We start from the raw sequence: 20,698 nt of genomic DNA, 5'->3' as shown, positions 1-20,698 counted from the left end.
GTTTAGAAAATTAAGAGGTGATTTCCATCAAAGGACACAATTCTTAAGGGACTTGATTGGGTTGATCCTGAGAAGATGTTAGTGCTGACTGGGGGACTCCGGTACCAGAGGACTAGATCAAATCTGACTAAAAGGGTCAGCCTTTTAGAATTGATAAATTTCTTCACTCACATGAATGTGAATTACCATTGATTATCAGAGTTGTGGGCAGTTAATTTGTTAGGTATATTCAATCTGGAGATAAATATTTTTGAAACTAATAAAATTAAAGAATATTGGGACAGTGTGGGAAGTGGAGGCAGTTGAGGGCTTGAACAGACAACTTGTGCTCTTGTATGTTATATTACAATTCCCTGGAGGTTCTGAATGGTCCACTTTGCAGAATCTGCAGACCTCAATTACAGAAGCAAGTTGAACATTTTATCAACTGCACTGAGCCTCCTAAATGGATTTTGTTAATAACCTGCTGCAACTTTTCTCTTTACTATTGCAGTTTGATTAGCTTGGTTTCAAAATGAGTTTCAATGATCTTTGCAAAACTTTTCCCCTTTCCTCAGCACTTTCAAAAGACTAAAAGAAATAGATCTGCATTTTTACAGAGTTTCTCATGACCTCGGCATATTCCAGAACGCTCTGCAGTCAATTATGTAATTTTAACATGTAATTTAGGAAATACTGACAGCTGTTTTGCCTACAACTCTGACAGTTAATGATCAGATAATCTGAGATTTTGCTTTGGCCTGGGGTAAATGTTGGTCATGGCATCAGATCTCCCCACCTGTTCCTCATATAATTCCATAGGATCTCATACACCTAGAGGATGTCCCTAGTTCACTGTCCTATCTGAAAGGCTGCACCTCTGATACTATAGCACTCCCACTGTATTACTTTGAATTAACTGCTCAGGTTTAGTGACTTAAATCTCTGGAATGGGACTTGAACCCAGAACCTTCAGACTCAGTAAGAGGGCTGCTCATGGAGCCAAGGCTGGTGGAAACAATAAGTTTTGTTAGAGAATTATTTGGTTTGGAATGCGTTCCTGCTCTCTTTAATGAAGGACTTGTGTAAAAAGCCAAGGCTCAAGGCATAGCCCTCCTTGAAGATGAGAACGTTATGGAGGAAGTCAAAGTAGATTCCATAAAGTTTGGATTTGCAATGCTAGTAGACAGTAGAAGAATAGCTGAACTGAGAGAACGGTTTCATGACATTGAAATCTAGGAAGGAATGAGGTTGTAAAGAGACATCAGGGCTCAGCTCTGTCATTTATGATTTTGATTTTGGTGTGAGTTTCTTGTGGTTCACTTGCAGCATCATGCAGGCAGTTATGGACAATGCCATTCCGTATTTACATATTCGAGAGGCTTTCGGCAAGAAGATTGGAGAGTTTCAGGTAAGGTTCTGCAAGAATCCTTTATGTAATGGGATAACCTGACTTCCAGAAATCTGACTTTATGCAAATTCCTCCATAGATTTTTAAAGCATTTTTCAAGCTGGTAATAATAAAATGTTTCATGGTATTCATTAATGACTGGATACAGTACATATTCCACAAGTTTAATGGATAGTGTTAGGGTGATTATTTATTGAAATGAAAGAATTATAGCAAGTGTATGCAGAGTAATATGATATGGGTTACTGTAGACAATGGGCATTTCTGCCATGGAGAAATTGGCTTATGGACAGTTCTTAAGAACAGAACCCTTGTGTAACCCGGGGACTGCCTGCAAAATCATTTGCTCTGTTTAATTCGTTGGGTCATGTGTTGCACTGGGAAGACAACATCCTTTTGGCCTTGATTACCTTGTGCGTAGAGAATTTTGAGCAATCAGATTGAGTCATCCGTTAGTTCTAGTAGTGATAAGGTGCTCCCAATCAGTGGGCTTGATGTTGAAGTATCCAAGTCCCTCATCAGGAAATGTATTTTGCAAGTGACAAAGCAATGGCCTTGAGAGGAACAGTGGCAATGCAAAGAGATCTTGGTTCCCGCTCAATGAGACCTGTTAGCATTAGGAAGGGAGGATTGGGTTCTTCCTCAGTGGGAAAAATCATGATGGTAGGAATGGAGAGTAAGCTGCCCTATAAGAGGCTTTATAGTTGTTATGGTGTAATCAGTTTGGACTGTGTAAACCTCTGCATCTCCTTCCTTTGTCAAATCGCTTTAAGGTCTGCTGTTTGAGGAAGCTTTTGCTCAGTTTGTATAACGTTTCTTTTACAAGTCTTAGTGTCAATTTTAGTCTGATAATGTTCTTGTGAAATACCTGGGGATGTTCAACTAAAGAAGCGCTGAGTAAATATTATTCTGGGGTGCTAATTCTGGAATGTGTTAAATGGGCCCTCAATTTAAAGGATCGATTGAGCTTTCAGGTTATCTTAAACGCAGCAAACCTAGCATTTGAATACTTGACTCTTGTTTAAAAGACCTAGGTTTTGACGTGACTCTCCATTTTGGTCTGTTCGTATCTAGAAGTGAGAGCATTTTTCTTTGCATTGCTGTGGTAATCAGAGTAAGCTCTGTACCTCAGATCCTTCAGTTCTTCCCACGGTAGAGTTATGTTGAATTTCACTGAGGTGAGCTATTCAGTTTGATAATTTCTAATCTGTGTGTGTGTCTCTCTCTCTCACTCCTTACCCTACTGCAGCTTTTACAAGGCAAGATGGCTGACATGTATACCCGTCTGAGTGCGTGCAGACAGTATGTGTACAATGTGGCAAGAGCCTGTGATCTGGGCCACATGAGTGCAAAGGTGAGGGTATAGAAAACTCTGGAATCTGTTTCTATGAACTTTTATAAAAGCAATCTCATTCTCAATAAACACGTGGGAGATAAATCTCTCTAAATAGTTTGCACAAATTCTTGACAACAGTGATTATCTGTTAGATCATCCCAGACAAATCTTTTGATGATTCCTTGGGCTACTGCTTCTACTGGAAATGTGTATGAGTAGTCTTAATCTGGTTTCCATAAAGTGTTCCATAAAATTGTCTCCTAATCTGGTTTCCATAAGGTGTTCCATAAAATTCAGTTCTAATTAGCTTTAAATTTGCCATCTGATCCACTGGATGGCTGATGAAGGGAAAAGGAGAAAATCCTCAGTATGTTAACCATCTCAAGCAACACACAAAAAGCTGGAGGAACTCAATGGGTCAGGCAGCATCTATGGAGGGAAATGGACAGTTGATGTTTCCCTCTTTCCATAGATGCTGCCTGACCCGCTGACATCCTCCAACCTTTTGTGTATCGCTCCAGATTTCTAGTATCTGCAGTCTTTTGTGTCTCCATGTGAAATTCAAGTATATTGTTGGGGCAACACTGAGCAGATTTTCTGGATCTAACAAGCCATATCAGATGTGGGATTGCGTATTGCCAACTTGTCGCCCAAAATTTATTGACACCCTGTCTTAACTCAAAGAAACACGGAGGACTTTGTTTTTTCTATACTCAGTGAGGGTCTGGTGGAATGATTGCCTCCGTTCCCCCCCCTCCCCCCCCCCAACTCCTCGCTGAGCCTCTAATGGTCTTAAGTTACAATCTAGTGAGAGGGAAAAAAAATCTACACTAGATATTGTACTGCCTATAATTTAAAGCCATTTTGCCAGGCTCACTAAGGCTATGATTATAGTGTGGCAAATGAAATACTGCGCAGGAGCAGTTGGAGGTGGTTCTGACTAAGGAACATCTGAAACTGAAGGATTCCCCAGAGTGTGTAAGGAAACCTGGGGAAGGAGTTCCTACATATCATTTTGAAACTTGTTTATGAGCTGCAGAGCAAAAAACACAGGTAGCAGTATCTTGGCTACTTTTGCCCTCAGATAGACAAGCAGTGTCGAAGTTTACAACACGGGAGGTATTACAGCCCATTATGTCTGAGTAATCCAACACTGGTGTCACTGCTATTGTACCTTTAATTACTAATCCAATTTTCCTGTAATGGATGTAATGGTCTCCCTTTCTGTCACTCCATGTGTCAAAGCTTTTCATGTTGACCAGCCCTTAGAGGAGAGAAGTTAGGAGAAAGTTCTTTATGCACTCTTAATATCTTAAAATTGAAGACTGCAATTCAGAAAGCAGAGAAAATAGTCTTATTCATCCTTTTCATTGTTTTAAAAGCCTTTCATTCATAGGGCAAAAGAGCAGTGGGAAATCAGATGGAAAGGGAGTTGCTGATGTGTGAAATAGCATTTCTAAATGTTCACATCTTTTATCTAGAATAATAGTGGGTCTTTTTCATCTTGCAGATAAAATCTTGAAGACTTCTCTGCTTTCATTGCTTTGTATTCCACACATGTACTTATCTTTGTCTCTCACCAGCCTGTGCTCCTGTTCCTTCCTTTCTATGGTTTCCAGGCAAAGCAGTAAAAATGTAATCCAATGTAGGGTAGTGGTATAAACAGACAACTATGATTGGTAGTTAAGTTTATCCACTCAGCATTTCTCCCTCCTGATTGTTTGAAGGACAGGATAGGTTTTTGCACACCGTTTATCCTTCTGATCACTTCGACTCCATGTTGTCTTGGTCAGTGCTTATCCGTCAGAAAGCACCACTAAAATAGATTCTCTGGCTGCCTTCAAATAGCTGCTTGTAGGAGCTTGCTGCGGGCAAATGGGCTGATATTTTCTTGGAAAATATTTCATTAAACTAAAGCTTGTATATCAGAAAGGCTGACTGAAATCTATCATGGATATTTTTATATTGTGTATTTTCAAGGGTGGAGAATGGCAATCTATTCATTATAGTGAGAAACAGGTATATAAATTGAAGACATGTACAGAGTCAATGGCATTATAGCACAAATTCATAAATTGAACTTTTGTAAATAGAGTAATAAATACAAGTGTTTTGTTTCTTTGCATTGTTTGGGCTTGGAGAGAGACATTAAAAACTTGATTGGGACAGATGAGAGGCACTGAATAAGACTGAACAGTTTTAAATCCTGGATATTAAACACTGGGCACCCCAAGCATCTTCAGATGTAGGATTTCATTTATATCTGCTTCCTTTTGCAGGATTGTGCAGGTGTAATTCTTTATGCTGCAGAGACAGCCACCAAAGTGGCCCTGGACGGAATCCAGTGTCTGGGTGAGTGTTCTTTAAATAATAAACCAAGGCTAATTGATTTGGAAGCCAACACAGTTGGAAACAAGGCAAATAATAATTGGACAACAGAAGGAGATTGGCATGCTGGCTTTCATCAGTCAGGGAACTGAGTATAGGAGTTGGGACGTTATGTTGCAGTTGTACAAGACGTTGGTGAGGCTGCACCTGGTGTATTGTGTACAGTTTTGGTCACCCCATTATAAGAAAGACGTCATTAAGCTGGAAAGAGTGCAAAGAAGATTTACAAGAATGTTGCCCGGACTCGAGGGCCTGAGTTATAGGGAGAGGTTGGGCAGGCTGTGACTTTATTCCTTGAAGTGTAGGAGACTGAGAGGTGAACTTATAGAGGTGTATAAAGTCATGAGGGGCATAGTTAGGGTAAATAATCAATTTTCCCAAGGAAAGGAAATCAAAAACTGGAGGGCGTAGGTTTTAGGGTGAGAGGGGAAAAAATTAAAAGGGACCTGAGGGGCAGCTTCTTCACACAGAGGGTGGTGCGTGTATGGAATGAGCTGCCAGAGGAAGTGGTTGAGGCAGGTACAATAACAACATTTAAAAGACATTTGGACAGGTGCACAGGTAGGAAAGGTTTAGAGGGATATGGGTCAAACGTGGGCAAATGGGACAAGCTTAGATGGGCATCTTGGTCAGCATGGATGAGATGAGCCAAAGGGCCTGTTTCCATGTTGTGTGACTCTATGACTATGACTAACAGTTTTATTTTAAAACCCATGAAAAAGTCCAAGGGAAGTCTGGGAGCACAAGAGACCCAGACTCAGAGAAACGTAGCTAAAACTCTACAGTAAGTGTTTGTTTCCAAGTGACAGGAGGGGAAGAGTGGGTAGCTTAGAATATTTAAGGATTGAATGAGCTGGTGGGGTAAAAGACGGAAACTTCCTCTGGATGAGTCACAACCTTACAACTTGAGCTAAACGATACAGGATGCCTTTCTTCACACAAAAGTTTGTGGTTATCAGGAATCCTCTTCTGCCAAAGTTCAGTTGAAATGCAATTAAGTATTTATTGCATAGCTGAGAGTGCTAGATTTTTGTTAGGTAGGGTTTTAAGGATATTAAACCTTTGAGGGTAAGCGAATTGACCTTCATTTGATTGAATGGGGGAAGAGAACCAAGGAGTTGAATGGGCATTCCCTGTTCCAATGTCCACATGAAGCTGATGAAGAATAAGAAATAATTCTGGAGCATTTATGGGAGTGAAATTGATTTAAATAGAAAAAGCAATGTTTACAATAGTCAAAAGTTATAGCCCTGAAGAGAAAACAGAAAGGCAATATTCCCACATTCTCCTCATACCCCTTGATGTGTTTTGACTCTGGAAGTGTATCTCCCACTTTAAATATATTCAGCGGCTTGCCCCCAACAGCCTTCTGTGGTGGTGAATTCTGTAGGTTCACCACCCCAAGTGAAGGAATTTCTCTTCAGCTCAGTTCTATGTTTATTACCCCAAATCCTGAGACTTTGACACTTGGCTGTAGACTCTTCCTTTCCCACACATCCCTCAGCAGCTTGGGGAAACATCCTCACTGCATCCAGCCTGTCAATTTTCAATTAGATCCCCCTCATTCTTCTAAGCTGCAGTGAAGTCAAGTCTACTTGATCTCTCCTCATCCATTAGGAAATTGGGTGGAATTTAATGATATTCCAGAAGTTTCATAGTCACTTTTACAGATACACATTTCTATTTTTCACCTTTATTTCAAACTGAATTCAGATTCCCAAGGATTTTAGTTCTCTTGTTTACTGCTGCAGGACTCTGAATTACTGCAGACCACTGCACCCTGAAGTATTATGGGATAGTCCTTCTTTCCAGTGTTGGGTTTTAATTCTGTGCTTTTGAGCTGATCTAAAATTTAGGGAAACTGGGTCTCACCAATAACATTATGGTACTTTTAGAATCTATTCAGTGTGGTCTTTGTTAGTTGGGTCGAATGTAAGAGATATCTTTATTAGTCACATGTGCATCGAAACAAACAGTGAAATACACCTTTTTGTGTAGTGTTCTGGGGGTAGTTCGCAAGTGTCGCCACGCTTCCGGCACCAACATCGCATGCCCGCAACTTCCTAACCTGTACGTCTTTTTTGGAATGTGGGAGGAAACCGGAGCATCCGGAGGAAACCCACGCAGACACGGGGAGAATGTACAAACCCCTTACAGACAGTGGCCGGATTTGAACCTGGGTTGCTGGCGCTGTAAAGCATAACGCTAACCGCTACACTACTGTGCTTGCCGTGTGGTGATGAATCTGTTCATCCTTATTCATTATGTTTGGACTTGCAGGTGGCAATGGTTACATCAATGACTACCCCATGGGCCGCTTTCTACGGGACGCTAAGTTGTATGAAATAGGAGCTGGAACCAGTGAAGTCAGGAGGCTCATCATCGGCAGAGCGTTCAATGCTATTTACAAATAACCCAGTCTCCCAGCATCCCATGTGCCTCCTCCTTCCACAAACCAGTACTGTATTGTGGCAATATCTCGTATTAACTTTTTAAGGCATGTACTCGTTATATTTTGAAGTGCCTTGGTTTCCGTCAGGACCTTCTTCAATCCTAGAGAAATAGCAGCTGCAAAGCAAAGTCATGAAGGTTGACTTACATTAAATGTGAAATACTCTACGAAAATATCAGGAAGGAAAGGGTGCTCCAATTAGCACAACAGCAAAGACCTCCTGTACAATACAAAATACTGACTTGACATCCTCATTCAGGTCTGTTTGTTAATATACTAGGTGGTGCTTTATTACTTAAGGGAAAAAAAAAACAAAAATAGCATGTGAGAATACCTCCACAGTGCTACGTACTTAAATAGGAAGGTTGGTTGCATCTTTGTTGCTGTGTTCATAATCTGTACTTGTTCAGTGTTGGATCAGGTTGTACATGCAAGTGTTCAGTTGCTATTGTTGGGACAACTGTGATGCAAGTCATTGGTAGATTAACTTTCTTCAATAGAAACTAAGATGCAGACTGTCCCAGTCAGTGACCTCTCGATCAAAACTATGAACTCTAATAGACTTCCCATAGCATTGCTCAGAGTAAGCCAGAAGATGCGCTCATGAGTGTTGTATTGATGCAACATTTTGCATTACTTTTCCATGAAGCAATGATAAAAGGATCTCGTTTTTTAAAGATACGTCCCAAGGCCTCTTGAATTTAATTGCTTTTCGGTGAAAATATCTAGAGGGACAGTGATGGTAAATTTTTTACTGCTGCTTGGAAAAGATCAGTTGTTTCTATTTGTTATTATGAAGTGTGATGTCCCATGTAACAGGCTGTGAAACATGTTTTTTCACTTTCAAAATGTAGGTGCTACATGCACAGTGACTTCCTGAGGGTACATGTAATGTATAGTGTAGATAAACTGAACACAGCATATCACATTGTTATCACGTAGCAAATGATGTCAGCGATGAGGAATGAGTTAAATCCCTTTTTCATTCTGCTGTACTGGGTAACAGTGGTTACAATTGCAGATAATCCTCCTCAGCTGTCAAATGCTGTTCAGATCTGTGCTATTACACTGACCCGTTCATACTGGGGAATCCATTCTTGGTGAGACCACGTGCTTATGTGCACAAAGGATCTGGTGCAGGGTTTGCCAAGTCTGGTTGGACATATTCCTGCACGCTTCATCATATGAGTTCCTCCCTCCCCTGCAAATGATTCCACAGTGCACTCATTATTACAGAGCAATGTTTTCCCCCACTGATTGGGAAATGCGGAAGCTCATTATCTGATGATTGGATGATTCTTGACACTTGGGTAAAGAGACTTTTGTTCCCAGCTCTAAGATTGTATTCATTAATAAATAAAGTGTTCAAAGTGAACTGGAGCTATTGGGAACACTTTGAGGTATTCCTGTGACTTTTCTCTGTGTTTGTACCTGGAAATGAATCTTCAATACATGAAGGTTCAAACCAGGATTGTGAATGGTCATATCATAAACTTGATCAAATTATAATAATCGACTACAAAAGGCAGATTGTCAAAATGGTCTGCCAGCTAAGTCTTTGTATAATTTCGACATTCTAGACTATCAGTTTGACAGTGAAAGATTTACGGTTCTAAATCACAGCTGCTATGGGGTTACAGAAGTCTCTTGCAGACTTCAGCTGAAAGCTGTTTTATCCAGTGATAATAAGACCGAGGGTTGGAGATGGTAGCTGACAAGGTGTTCATTTGGGTTGCAAAAGTAAAATTGCCTCAACAGATAACAGCACTGTTCTGCCTTTCTCAATCAATACATTTAACAAGAACTTGTTTATCTGCTGCATTTTTAACCTAGTAAAGTCCCCCAAGCTGCTTCATTGGAGTTTTTTTTATATGACACCAAGCCGTATTAAGAGAATATTGGGCCAGATTTTCTAACGTGCTGAATTCAAATAACTGCTGCTATTTACCTGGTTTTCGAGCAGGAAGCTGGATGCTGTGGTCGAGACACCCTTCCAACTGCCCCCTCCGCCATTCACAATGGTCCCTCGCTGCATCACCATGATCCTATGGAGCTAGGGATCTCCCAGCCTTTCCACCAACAGACCAGTAGGCTGACTCCACTGCTGCTGGTTTAGACATTGCTAAGATTTCTCAGCCCACTTGATAGTTTGGAAGGCCTATGGTTGAGTGAGACCCTTGGAACGAATAGGAAGTGATTGGTTCAGAGGAACCCTCAACAGGACATTATTCAAGTCATCGTTGGAAGCCCATTTAAATGATTTCTGAAGAGAGGTTAACCAATAACCATTTAACCAGGCAGAGTATTTTTTTTAGGCAATATAAACAGAAGCTAAGCCTAAACATTTAAAAAGAAATATTAAATTTCCCCGTCCTCCAGGCAATTGACATGAAAACCCCATTCCTAAAACTGGGGCGGCCGAGAAATGTCACCAACAATCAAAAAGCTTTGGTCAAAGAGGTCAGTTTTTAGAAGCATCTTAAAGGATGAAAGAGAGGTAGAGGGGTATAGGGATAGAAATATGGGCTTTCTTCAGCAACAAGTGACAACCTGAATACCAAGTCATCATTTAAATTACCGCTGGATTTCTAGACTAAAAGGTCATGTGTAATTGAAGTGATTCAAGTTGGGTCAGTGTATTTTAATAAAATATACAGGTGACACACTTTGTTTCTGTGGTTGATGAACAATGTTTGAAGAGAGCAGCTCTCTGACAATTAACCATTTTCTCCAATTACAAAAGATGTTTTCCATACAAATGGATCAGGATAGTGGGTTTATTTATCAGTCATCTAGTCGAATAGATTAGTGGCTTCCTTCCCCCATGCATTATGTGGGGTAGGTGCTCTCAACTCCTTGTCTATCCCCTCAATGGGTTAGTAGTGTTTAGGGACAGTTCCCTTAGACTGAAATACCTGTTCTCAAAAAAAGGCACAAAATGCTAAGAATCCAGGCCCATCAGCCTAACGTCTGTTATTGGGAACATTTGAGATGGGATAGTAAGAGATGGCATTAAGGAGTTCTTTGAGAAAGTGAACAAGTGATCAGAAATGACCAAAACTGTAGAGTTAATTTTTTTTTGAGCAAAGCATAGAGGGAAATCCACCAGATACTTTCTGATTGGACTTGAAGAAAGGATCCTCACACCAGGTTATATCTCAAGATCTTGCTGTACTCATCCCCAGAATTTGGGGTTTGGTCTTTATGAATGACTTAGACAGTGATGTTGGGTGTTTGGGACATACGTTTGAAGATGATACCAACATCTGTGCAATGTTAAGACAGTAGAGGACTGCAGACAATTCAAAGAGTTTTAGAAGCGCTAGGTTAATGGACTACAAATTGACAAATGGCATTTAATTTCGAGAAATGTACTGTAGTACATGTTGGTAGGGTCCATACGATACACATCATTTACAAGGAGCACAAAACAGCTGTGAGAAAAAAGATTGTGGTGTTATTGTGTACAGATCATAATGTTCAAGACTAATGAGAATCCATTGTTGAAGACAGCAAGATATTGGTTTGTTGTAATAGAACCATCCTGTACGATTCATATACAAGGACATAGCTTTTTACCTATACAAGATGCTGGTCATTTGGACTTGTTTAGGTCAAAATTAAATGGTACTGTAACTAATTTTGGCCCCCATTTGGGGAAATAGGGTTGGTGATATGGTGACCTTGGAAAAGGTGAGAAGAGCTGAGAAAGATTCTTATCTTAAAGAATCTCAGCCACTCCTTTGGGGTTTAAGACCTTGGCCTTTGGTGCGCCATCCCAGCCGTGAGCCATCTGTGGAATAGAATTTGAAGGTTGAGATATCAAACCCAGCACAAATTCATGGTTGGTATGAATGCAGGTTTCGACCTGAAACATCGACAACTCCTCCGCACCCCCGCCCCCCCCCCCCCCCCCCCCCCCCCCCACAGATGCTGCTCGATCTGCTGAGCTCCTCCAGCAGATTGTTTGTTGCTACCAATTCATGGTCTACTGGGCAGCAGTGATCCCTCCCTGAAACATGGACTACTTAACAAAAGGTACACTGGAGAGTACTGGAGAGCTAACATCAATCTTGCACCCTATTGTCTAGCTGCACTGCACTTTCTCTGTAGCTGTTCACTTTATTCTGCATTGTTATTGTTTTACCTTGTACTACCTCGATACCCTGTGTAATGAATTGATCTGTATGAACGGTATGCAAGACAAGTTTTTCATTGTACCACAGTACAGGTGACAATAATAAACCAATTTCAATGCTGTCTCTGCAAAAATCCTCCAAATCCACTGACAGTATAAGTGTGCATCCTCTCCCAGACCTACATCCCCAATATTGGGGCCCAAATCACAAAAGCTTGGCATAAGTGGTGGAAGGAATGCATTGCCTCCCACAATGCCTACCCTTTTCAAGCACTCCTCCCTCTGACAGAGTCTGAAGGCCCCATATTGGGGTTATCATCCCCTTTAGAACCCACAGTATTCAAGCAGAAACAAGTTATCTTTGATCCTGAGGGAACGCCTAAGTAGAAGAAGTGATTCATATTAGCACAGGATTGCTGGAAATGAGCCAGTGTGGTCTGCTTAATAACTGAACCAAAAAAAAATTGGAAATCTGAAGCAAGAACAAAAAATGCTGGAAACATTCAGCAGATCAGGCAGCATCTGTGGAGCAAGAATCTGAGTCAACTTTTCAGGTCAAAGACCCTTCTTCAGAACAGTTCTATGTGCCTTGCCATGATACTCCAGCTGTCATGATCTGGTGGAGGTGGGGGGCAGTGCTTAATGTTCCAGCTAGTCTTTCCCATCATCAGTTTTGCATGTTCGCATGTCAGTGAAGGCAGATTTTTCTGGTGAAATTAAAAGAGATGGCGTATTCACTGAAGGATTCTACTGCCTATCAGAGGTCAGCAACAAAATACCAATCTTCAACGGGCTTCAATGAATCCTACACATGTCATAACACACAGGAGGTGAATATAATCCAATGGCAAAAGTATCCATTTAGAAGGTCAGGAATTTGCTGAGAAGCTCTCAGTTCTATAACTCATTGCTGGCCGACTAGGAGATCAAAGCCCTGTGAGTGATTTAGCATGTGCATGTGGAAATGTAACTGCCTAATAGAAACACATATGTGAAGCATTAGAAGAGAGCACCAACCCCTAGGAGCGTAGAAGGAATAAGAATCTTCCTGACCACCCTCCTCCAATCATGTGCCAGATTCCCTGAATGTATGTTAATTGCGGAGTAATGCAGGAAAACACATTGTGCAACCTATGTATCATCTCTTTGCCTGGTAAAGAATTCAGTCACTCCATTAACAGAGAAGACTTCAGAGCTCCTTCCCAAAAAGTGTGGCATTTCAATGAAGCACTGCAGTAGCACTCTTGCCTCTGAGTCAAGGTTGTGGGTTAAAATCCTACTCTAGTACAGATTGATCATGTACTCTAGGTTGACATTTCAGTACAACAGTGAGGGAGTGTTCCACTGTTGGAGGTGGTGTCTTTTGGATGAGACATCAAATCAAGGCACTGTCTGCCTTATCAGGCATGCATAACACATTTCACATCACGATTCAATCAGAGATGTTCTCCACAATCAATATTTTTTCCTCAGCCAACATCAGTAGATCTGATTATCAATGTATCTCATTGCTTTTTTATGTGGGAGTTTACTGTGTACAAATTGCAGCATTCCCTAATTTTGGTTACAATTTCACTCAGGGCATTTTAAAGTAGGGATGTCGTATGACCTTGAACAGACTGCTTGAAGGAGTGATAAACCAAATTTAATAATTATCTTAAAAATAATTAGATAAATAAGTGAAGGAGAAATATTTGTAGGATTCTGGAACAGGAGGGAAAGGGAAAAATTAGATAGCTCTTACAAAGGTCCAGTGGATGACAAGGGGCTGAATGGCCTATGTACTTTTACACACTGATTACATTTCATAACACCTAAATGGTTTTAAAGGGCTGGACTGCTCCACAGATGTAAAAGGCATTTCCTGGTCCTTCAGAACAAACAAAGCACCAAGTAGAGGGCAACCCCTATTGGTAAATGACTGTATGCCCTTCCCTTGTGGGAAAACTTCCCAGAAGAAGAATGGCCCCCAATAATCTTTGATACAATTACAGTCATTATAGGTCAGGAATCAAACCACCCATTCGCATCCAGTTACTCTGGCTTCTTACTGCCAGAGGAATCAAACAGCCATCAAGGGGCAATCATATATCATATAACTGGATCCCAAAGAGAACGGATTCAGCATCTGTCAACTAAATCCAAAATGTTCCCCGAACAGATTATTTCCTGTACTAGTTGTAATTAACATCATGCATAGGGCCAAAATTTAAGGTTATATTTATGTCAGATCAGGGCATGGGTTGCAAATGAGCTTCATCGATCTTCCACACCACCCCTACTTAATGATAACCTGGATTTCCAGCACTTACGGATGCATCATATCCAGTGCCAATCACAGTCCTAACGCCTTTCTATCTTCACTGAAGGAGTATCTTCACTGACGGAGAGTTGTCAATCAATCCAGAGTCTCAAATAAACCAGAAAATAAGCCCTGTCTAATCCCAAACTGATATAACTCTTGATGAATATGTCCAACATAAGCTAGAGCAATGATCCCCCAACACTCGAGAGACAGCCATTTGTTGACCTTTTATATATCCTCTGATGAAATCTGGGGAAATAGTGCAATGTTTATTATCAAACTGTGTCAGAGGCTCAGTGTTACAGCTGTGGATGTTATTTGAAATAGTGAAATTTAATCTTTGCTCCCAGGTAGCTATTATAGATAAAGTAAATCATCTGTATCTCTCAGTCAGATTCCAACCTTGCTACCCATTATTCTCCCCCGGAATAATTGTTCCCCTTAATTAGAATTTTGACTGCAGCTCTTGTTATAAATGGGAGCAGGAGGAACACACAGTCATTCAGTATACTCTAACCTCACATATAGATGGAACATTAGAGTGTGAGTTAGTGTCTGCATGTGGTTAGTGCTTTGGTAGCCCTTTGTATGTGTGCCCACATATGTGTCAAAGTCCAAGCAACAGAGAGTGATTTTGTATTGTCTTGGACTTCCTTGCCATCAGACCAACATCTCACCCTGTAGTGCCGATGATGCAACTGATTCCCCTATGTTAAAATAACTCGTGCAGGCATCTTCCACTCTTCACCTTGGTGGAAACAAGTCACCCTCGATTCCAGAGGATTGTCTATGCAGAAGGAAAAGATTCTGTATTCTCTATAAAGCTGAATTGAATTCCTTAATCAGATTTTTTGTTACTTGCTCTCACACACTCATTATTCTATATTAAGTAAATCTGTAAGCCTTATTTAGACTCCATCCTGTAACAAGCTCCCAGATATACATTGTTCTTTACAAAATATATCTGAATCTCTTAATTAGCTTGCAACCTGGAATAAAATTCCACATGAACAAATTAATTAAGAGCAGAAGTAGGCCACTCTGCCCCTCGAACATGGTCCACTAAACAATAAAATCATGGCTGACCTGACTGTAACCACAGTCCAATCCAGTCCAGATGAAGGGTCTCGACCCAAAACATCGACTGTCAATTTCCCTCCACGGATGCTGCCTGACCTGCTGAGTTCCTCTATCGCTTTGTGTGTTGCTCCAGATTCCAGCATCTGCAGTCTCTTGTGTCTCAACTATACATTCCTGCCTACCACAGAACTTTCACCCCCTTGCTTATAAAGAACTTATTAAGAATCTATCTACCTCTGTCTTAAAAATGTTCAAAAATTCTGCTTCACTGCCCTTGAAGAAAAGAGTTTGAAAGACTCACAACCTCTGAGAGAAAAGATTTCATCTCTGTCCTACATTGGTGAACTCTTATTTTAAACAATGACCTCCATTTCTAGATTCTCCCACAAGAAGAAATATTTTCTCACATCCACCCTGTCAAGACAACTCAGGGGATCGTCTTGACAGGGTGTATGTGAGGGGACTTTCAATCAAGTCTCCTCTCACTCTATTGAACTCCAGCAGATACAAGCCCAACTTGTTTAATCTTTCCTCACAGGGCAACTCACTTATTCCAGGAATTCATCACTCTTGCAGTGCATTAACACCCTTCCTTAAATAAAGAGACCAAAACTGTGCACAGTACTCCAGATGTGCTCACCAGTCCCCTATATAACTGAAGCATAATGCTCCTGCTTTTGTATTCAATTTCCCTAGCAAGGAGGATAATACTCTGTTAGCTTTCCTAACTACCTACAATACCACGTTACTAGCCTTTTATAGGTAAGATATCTTTCACCATTTAAATAATATACTTTTTATTGTTCCTGTCTGAAAGCACATTTTCACATTTTCCCATTTGCCAGATCTTTGTTCAATTTACTTAACCTATCTATATTCTTTGTTTATATATGTTTATATATAGAACAAGTCTATGTTCCTTATTAAGTATGTTCTATATCCTTTGTAGCCTTGCTATGTCCTCACAGCTTGCTTTCCTTCCGATCTTTACATCATCAGTAAATTTAGCAACCATTCCTTTGACACCTTCATCTAAGTCATGTATCTAAATTGTAATAAGTTGAAATCCCAGCACCAGTCCCTGTGGGACACCACTCACTACCTCTTGCCAACCAGAAAATGACCCAGTTATGCCTACTCTCTGTTTTCTACTCTACCTCTTACACCATAAGGTTTTATTTTCTGCAATAATCTACAAGATGGTAACTTATCAAATCCCTTCCAGATGTCTAAACATAGTACATCCACCAGATCCTCTTTATCTGGAGTAAATGTTACTTCTTCAAAGAATTCCAATAAATTGACTAACATGATTTCCCTCTCACAAGACCATGTTGACTTTGCTTGATTACCTTGAACTTTTCAAAGGGGCCTTTTATAATGCCTTTAATAATAGCTTCTAACATTTACCCTGTGACCAATCTCACCATAAGTGTACTTCCTGATTTCTGTCTCTCTTTTTATTAAGAGTTACATTTGCCATTTTCCAATCTAGAAGAACCTGCCCTGAATGTAGAATTTTAGAAAATTAAAACCAACTCTCCAGCCACTTCTTTTAAGACCCAAGGATAAAGTCCATCAGGACCCAGAGACATAGCAATCTGCAGTTCCAACAATTTGCTCAGTAATTTTGGTGATTGTAATTTTCCTGAGTCCCCTCTCTCTTTCAATTTCTGATTTACAGCTATTTCTAGGACATTTCTTGTATCCTCTGTAGTGAAGAACTATACAAAATACCTGTTGAATTATCTGCCATCTCCTTGTTATCCATTATTAGTTCCCCACACTCACTTTCTAAAGGACCATCGCTCATTTGGTTAATTCTTTTCATCTTTAAATATCTATAGAGACTCATAGTGTCTATTTTCACATTTCTAGCCAAATTTGTCTCATACTTATTCATTTTTAGTCATTCTTTGCTGTTTTCATATTCCAATCTTCTGATCCATTACTCATCTCTCCATTATTCCATATACAAACCATCTCTCAATTAGATTCCAGCTTATTGCAAGGAAGCACTATACCATATAGAAATTATCTGATGCCTTTGATCAAGTTCCAGCCAGTAACTCTCTATGGGCCATCTATAATATATAAACCCAATCTGAACTCCTGGATTGGATTGCAGGCTGTTTATCCATGCATACACACCTAGCTATTATCTCATAATCATCCAAACCCCTTGATTATATTCTAACATATACACTGATACCTTGTGATCTCAGGACAGAGAGTGTTAATGTAATTAATGTTAAAAGGGGACTTTTATAGCACTTTATGTAAAGAGAGATCCATTACTGACAACGCTTTGTGATGGGAGCCTGGCATGAACCCTTGCTCTCCCTGTTACTGCACACTGCTGTGCCTGGAACCTTGACCTCTCCCAGCAATGATTTGCCCCAGTGCTCAGTGTAGACAGGCTGACTGAACTCAGGCATAGGGTTATACAGCACAGAAACAGGCACTTCGGCCCAACTCGTACATGCTGACCAATCTGCCTACCTGAGCTAGTCCCATTTCCCTGCATTTTGCCCATATCCCTCTGAATCTTTCCTATCTACATACCTGTCCAAATGTCTTTTAAACTTTGTAATTATACCCCCCTCTACAGCTTCCTCTGGCAGCTCATTCCATATACCCACCACCCTCTATGTGAAGAAGTTGCCCCTCAGGCCTCCTTTCAACTTTTCCCCTCTCACCTTAAACCTATACCCTCCAGTTTTAGACTCCCCTAACCTAGGAAAAAAGCATTGACCATTCCCTTATCTATGTCCCTCATGATTTTATAAAGCTCTATAAGGTCACCCCTCAACCTCCTACGCTCCATGGAAAAAAGCCCCAGCCTATCCAGTTCCTAAATCAAGCCCCCCAGTCCCAGTTATATCCATGTGAATCTTCCCTGCACTCTTTCCAGCTTAATGACATCCTTCCTATAGCCGGGCAACCAAAACTACACACAATACTCCAAGTGTGGTCTCACCAATGTCTTGTACAGTTGCAACACGACGTCGCAATTCTTGTACTAAAGGCACGGACTGATAGTGGCAAACATGCCAAATGTCTTCTTCACCACCCTCTCTACCTGTGTCACCACTTTCAGGGAACAATGTACCTGCAGCCCTTGGTCTTTCTGTTCTACAACACTCTCCAGGGCCCTACCATTTACTGTGATGAGATATGGGTCTCAGGGCTACACCCTAGCCAGCCCAGTGAGTGTGGTCATTGTTGGGGACCACCAGCACCAGCTCCAGGTTTGGACAGACCGCCTGATCCTTCAGTCTCTCTCATCACCACCCAGTGGATGTGACAGAAGCTGCCATCTCCCCCTCTCTTTTGTTTGACTGCACAGCTCTCCCCTCAGCCCAGAGGTTCCTCTGTGGTAACAAGCTCAGTGGTGGTCCCTGGCTATTGAGCTGTAGTACAAGCTCAGTAGTGTACAAGTACATGGATCCCTGAAAATGGTGTCGCAGATAGACAGGGTGGTGAAGAAGGCTTATGGCACATTGGCCTTCATCAGTCAGGGCACTGAGTATAGAAGTTCGGATGTTACATTGCAGTTGTGCAAGACATTGGTGAGGCCGCATTTGGAATACTCTGTTCAGGTTTGGTCACTCTGCTGTAGGAAAGATGCCATTAAACTGGAAAAAGTGCAGAGGAGATTTACGAGAATGTTGCTGGGACTCACTGAGTTATGGAGAGAGGTTGAGCAGGTCAGGACTTTATTCATTGGAGCGTAGGAGGATGAAGGGTGATCTTATAGAGATGTATAAAGTCATGAGGGTCATAGATAGGGTGAATGCGCACAGTCTTTTTCCTTGGGTTGGGGAATCAAGAACTACAGGACTTAGGTTTAGGGTGAGAGGGGAGACATTTAATGGGAACCTGAGGGGCAACTTCTTCACTCAGTGGGTGGTCCATGTATGGAACAAGCTGCCAGAGGAAGTGGTTGAGGCAGGTCCATTAACAGCATTTAAAAGGTACTTGGACAGGTAAATGGACAGGAAAGGGTTAGAGGGATTTGGATTAAATGCGGGCAAATGGAACTAGCTAAGATGGGCATCTTGGTCAGCATGGAGCAGTTGGGCCAAAGGGCCTGTTTCTGTGCCGTATGACTGGAAGGAGAGGGAGTGACAACAGCTTCCAACAGGTGGTGATGGTCCTGAGCCCCAGGTCTCAGTGCCGAGTGGCCACACTGCCTGCTCCAGCAAGCCCACCACCAGCCTTCATGGGCAGTCTCTCCACATCTGGCTGTGGGCGAAGATGGCAGCAGTGGCAGGTAGGTGTGCTGGGTTTCTGACCCAACCCGAGTTTAATGCAAGGGGGAATGTGTCCCTCTGAGCGTTTGGATGGAGCCAATAACAATTCGACACTCCATGGTGCAGCGCTAAAGCAGGTACTATGTAATCATCCTCCTGGGTTTACATTACTCAATATATCACTCATCTTCACCCCTTTGATCAGATTCCAGTTTGTAGCTCTCTCCAAGGTGATCATTATTCTACATATAATCATCACTTGAAGCCTGGGTTGGATAAGGCTACAAGTGATGGGGCAGAAGGTATGTTACCAGGGCTAATAATCCAGAGACCTGCACTAACAATCCAGGGACCTAAGTTCAAATCCCACGGTGGTAGCTGTTGAATTCAAATTCATCTTAATAACTGGGAGCTTAAAAACAATTCCTTAGCGCCCCCCCCCTCCCCTCCCCTCCCCACCAACAGGTGCTGCTCGACTCGCTGAGTTCCTCCAGCAGGTTGTTAGAATCTCCAGATTCCAGTGGCTGCAATCTCTTGTGTCTCCTCCTTAAGATACAACTTGCTTGCAGTGACAATGACCAGTAGAGCTTGGGGTTCATTAAATGCCCATCTGGGTCACTGATGGCCCCTCAGAAGAGGCAATCTTGCCGTCCTTACCCGGGCTGGCACACACGTGACTCCAGACCCACCAACAATGTGGTTGACTCTTTGGTAAACCCAGCAAGCCACACAGTTGCCATGGGCAATACATGCCGGCCTTGACAGTGATGATCAGATGCTGCAAAAACGTATAAATTATATACGAGCTTGAAGCACACTAAAGGGTATCTATTATTCAATATGTAATCAATTTTGAACCACTTTAATGAGATTCCAGTCTATTACTCACGCTAGCTATCCATTATTCTATATATAAATCGTCTGAATCCTTCGATGAGATTCCAGCCTTTAACTCTCTCCCATGTGGCCATTATTCTGTAAAACATCTGAACCCTTTCATCTGGTTCCAGCCCGTAACACAGTCCTGGGTACCCATTAGGCGCATTCTCTGTAAGCAACCAGCTTGCACCCGGAGTCGCTCGTTGACTGAGGTGATCCCGGTGCCTGCATGAGTTGGCTCTGGGAAGACTGTGGCTGCAGTGAAGGAGGGTTCTGCAGCTCCGGGTATGTGGAGCTTCAACAAGTCAACGTGCAGGAGCTGGATTGACTCCTTCCTGGAGGGTGAAACTCCTCCTCGTTTCCTGGCCCGGGATCCATAGAGAGAAGCGATGGGAGGTCCCTCGTTCTCCTCCTCCTCCTGCCCAGTGTTAGGTCGCTGGCAACGCCGAGGTGCCGGGTAGACGAGCTGCTGAA

The 20,698-nt window shown here is 41.7% G+C and overlaps 1 protein-coding gene across 1 annotated transcript in view; it reads left to right on the top strand.

Moving 5' to 3' along the window:
* ivd (isovaleryl-CoA dehydrogenase) overlaps positions 1-8,959 on the top strand; it is a 38,462-nt gene extending 29,503 nt beyond the window's left edge. The window contains exons 9-12 of the mRNA XM_052021418.1: positions 1,309-1,390; positions 2,640-2,744; positions 5,006-5,078; positions 7,395-8,959. Of these exons, the coding sequence (XP_051877378.1) occupies positions 1,309-1,390; positions 2,640-2,744; positions 5,006-5,078; positions 7,395-7,528 (394 nt within the window). The 3' untranslated portion in view covers positions 7,529-8,959. The remainder of the gene's footprint in view (positions 1-1,308; positions 1,391-2,639; positions 2,745-5,005; positions 5,079-7,394) is intronic.
* Positions 8,960-20,698: the final 11,739 nt, after the last annotated feature.

This window comes from Pristis pectinata, chromosome 1, assembly GCF_009764475.1.
Source record: "Pristis pectinata isolate sPriPec2 chromosome 1, sPriPec2.1.pri, whole genome shotgun sequence".
In the NCBI taxonomy this organism is placed as follows: Eukaryota; Metazoa; Chordata; class Chondrichthyes; order Rhinopristiformes; family Pristidae; genus Pristis; species Pristis pectinata.
Note: the sequence above shows the minus strand (reverse complement) of the source record. Positions and strands in the feature narration are given on the sequence as shown.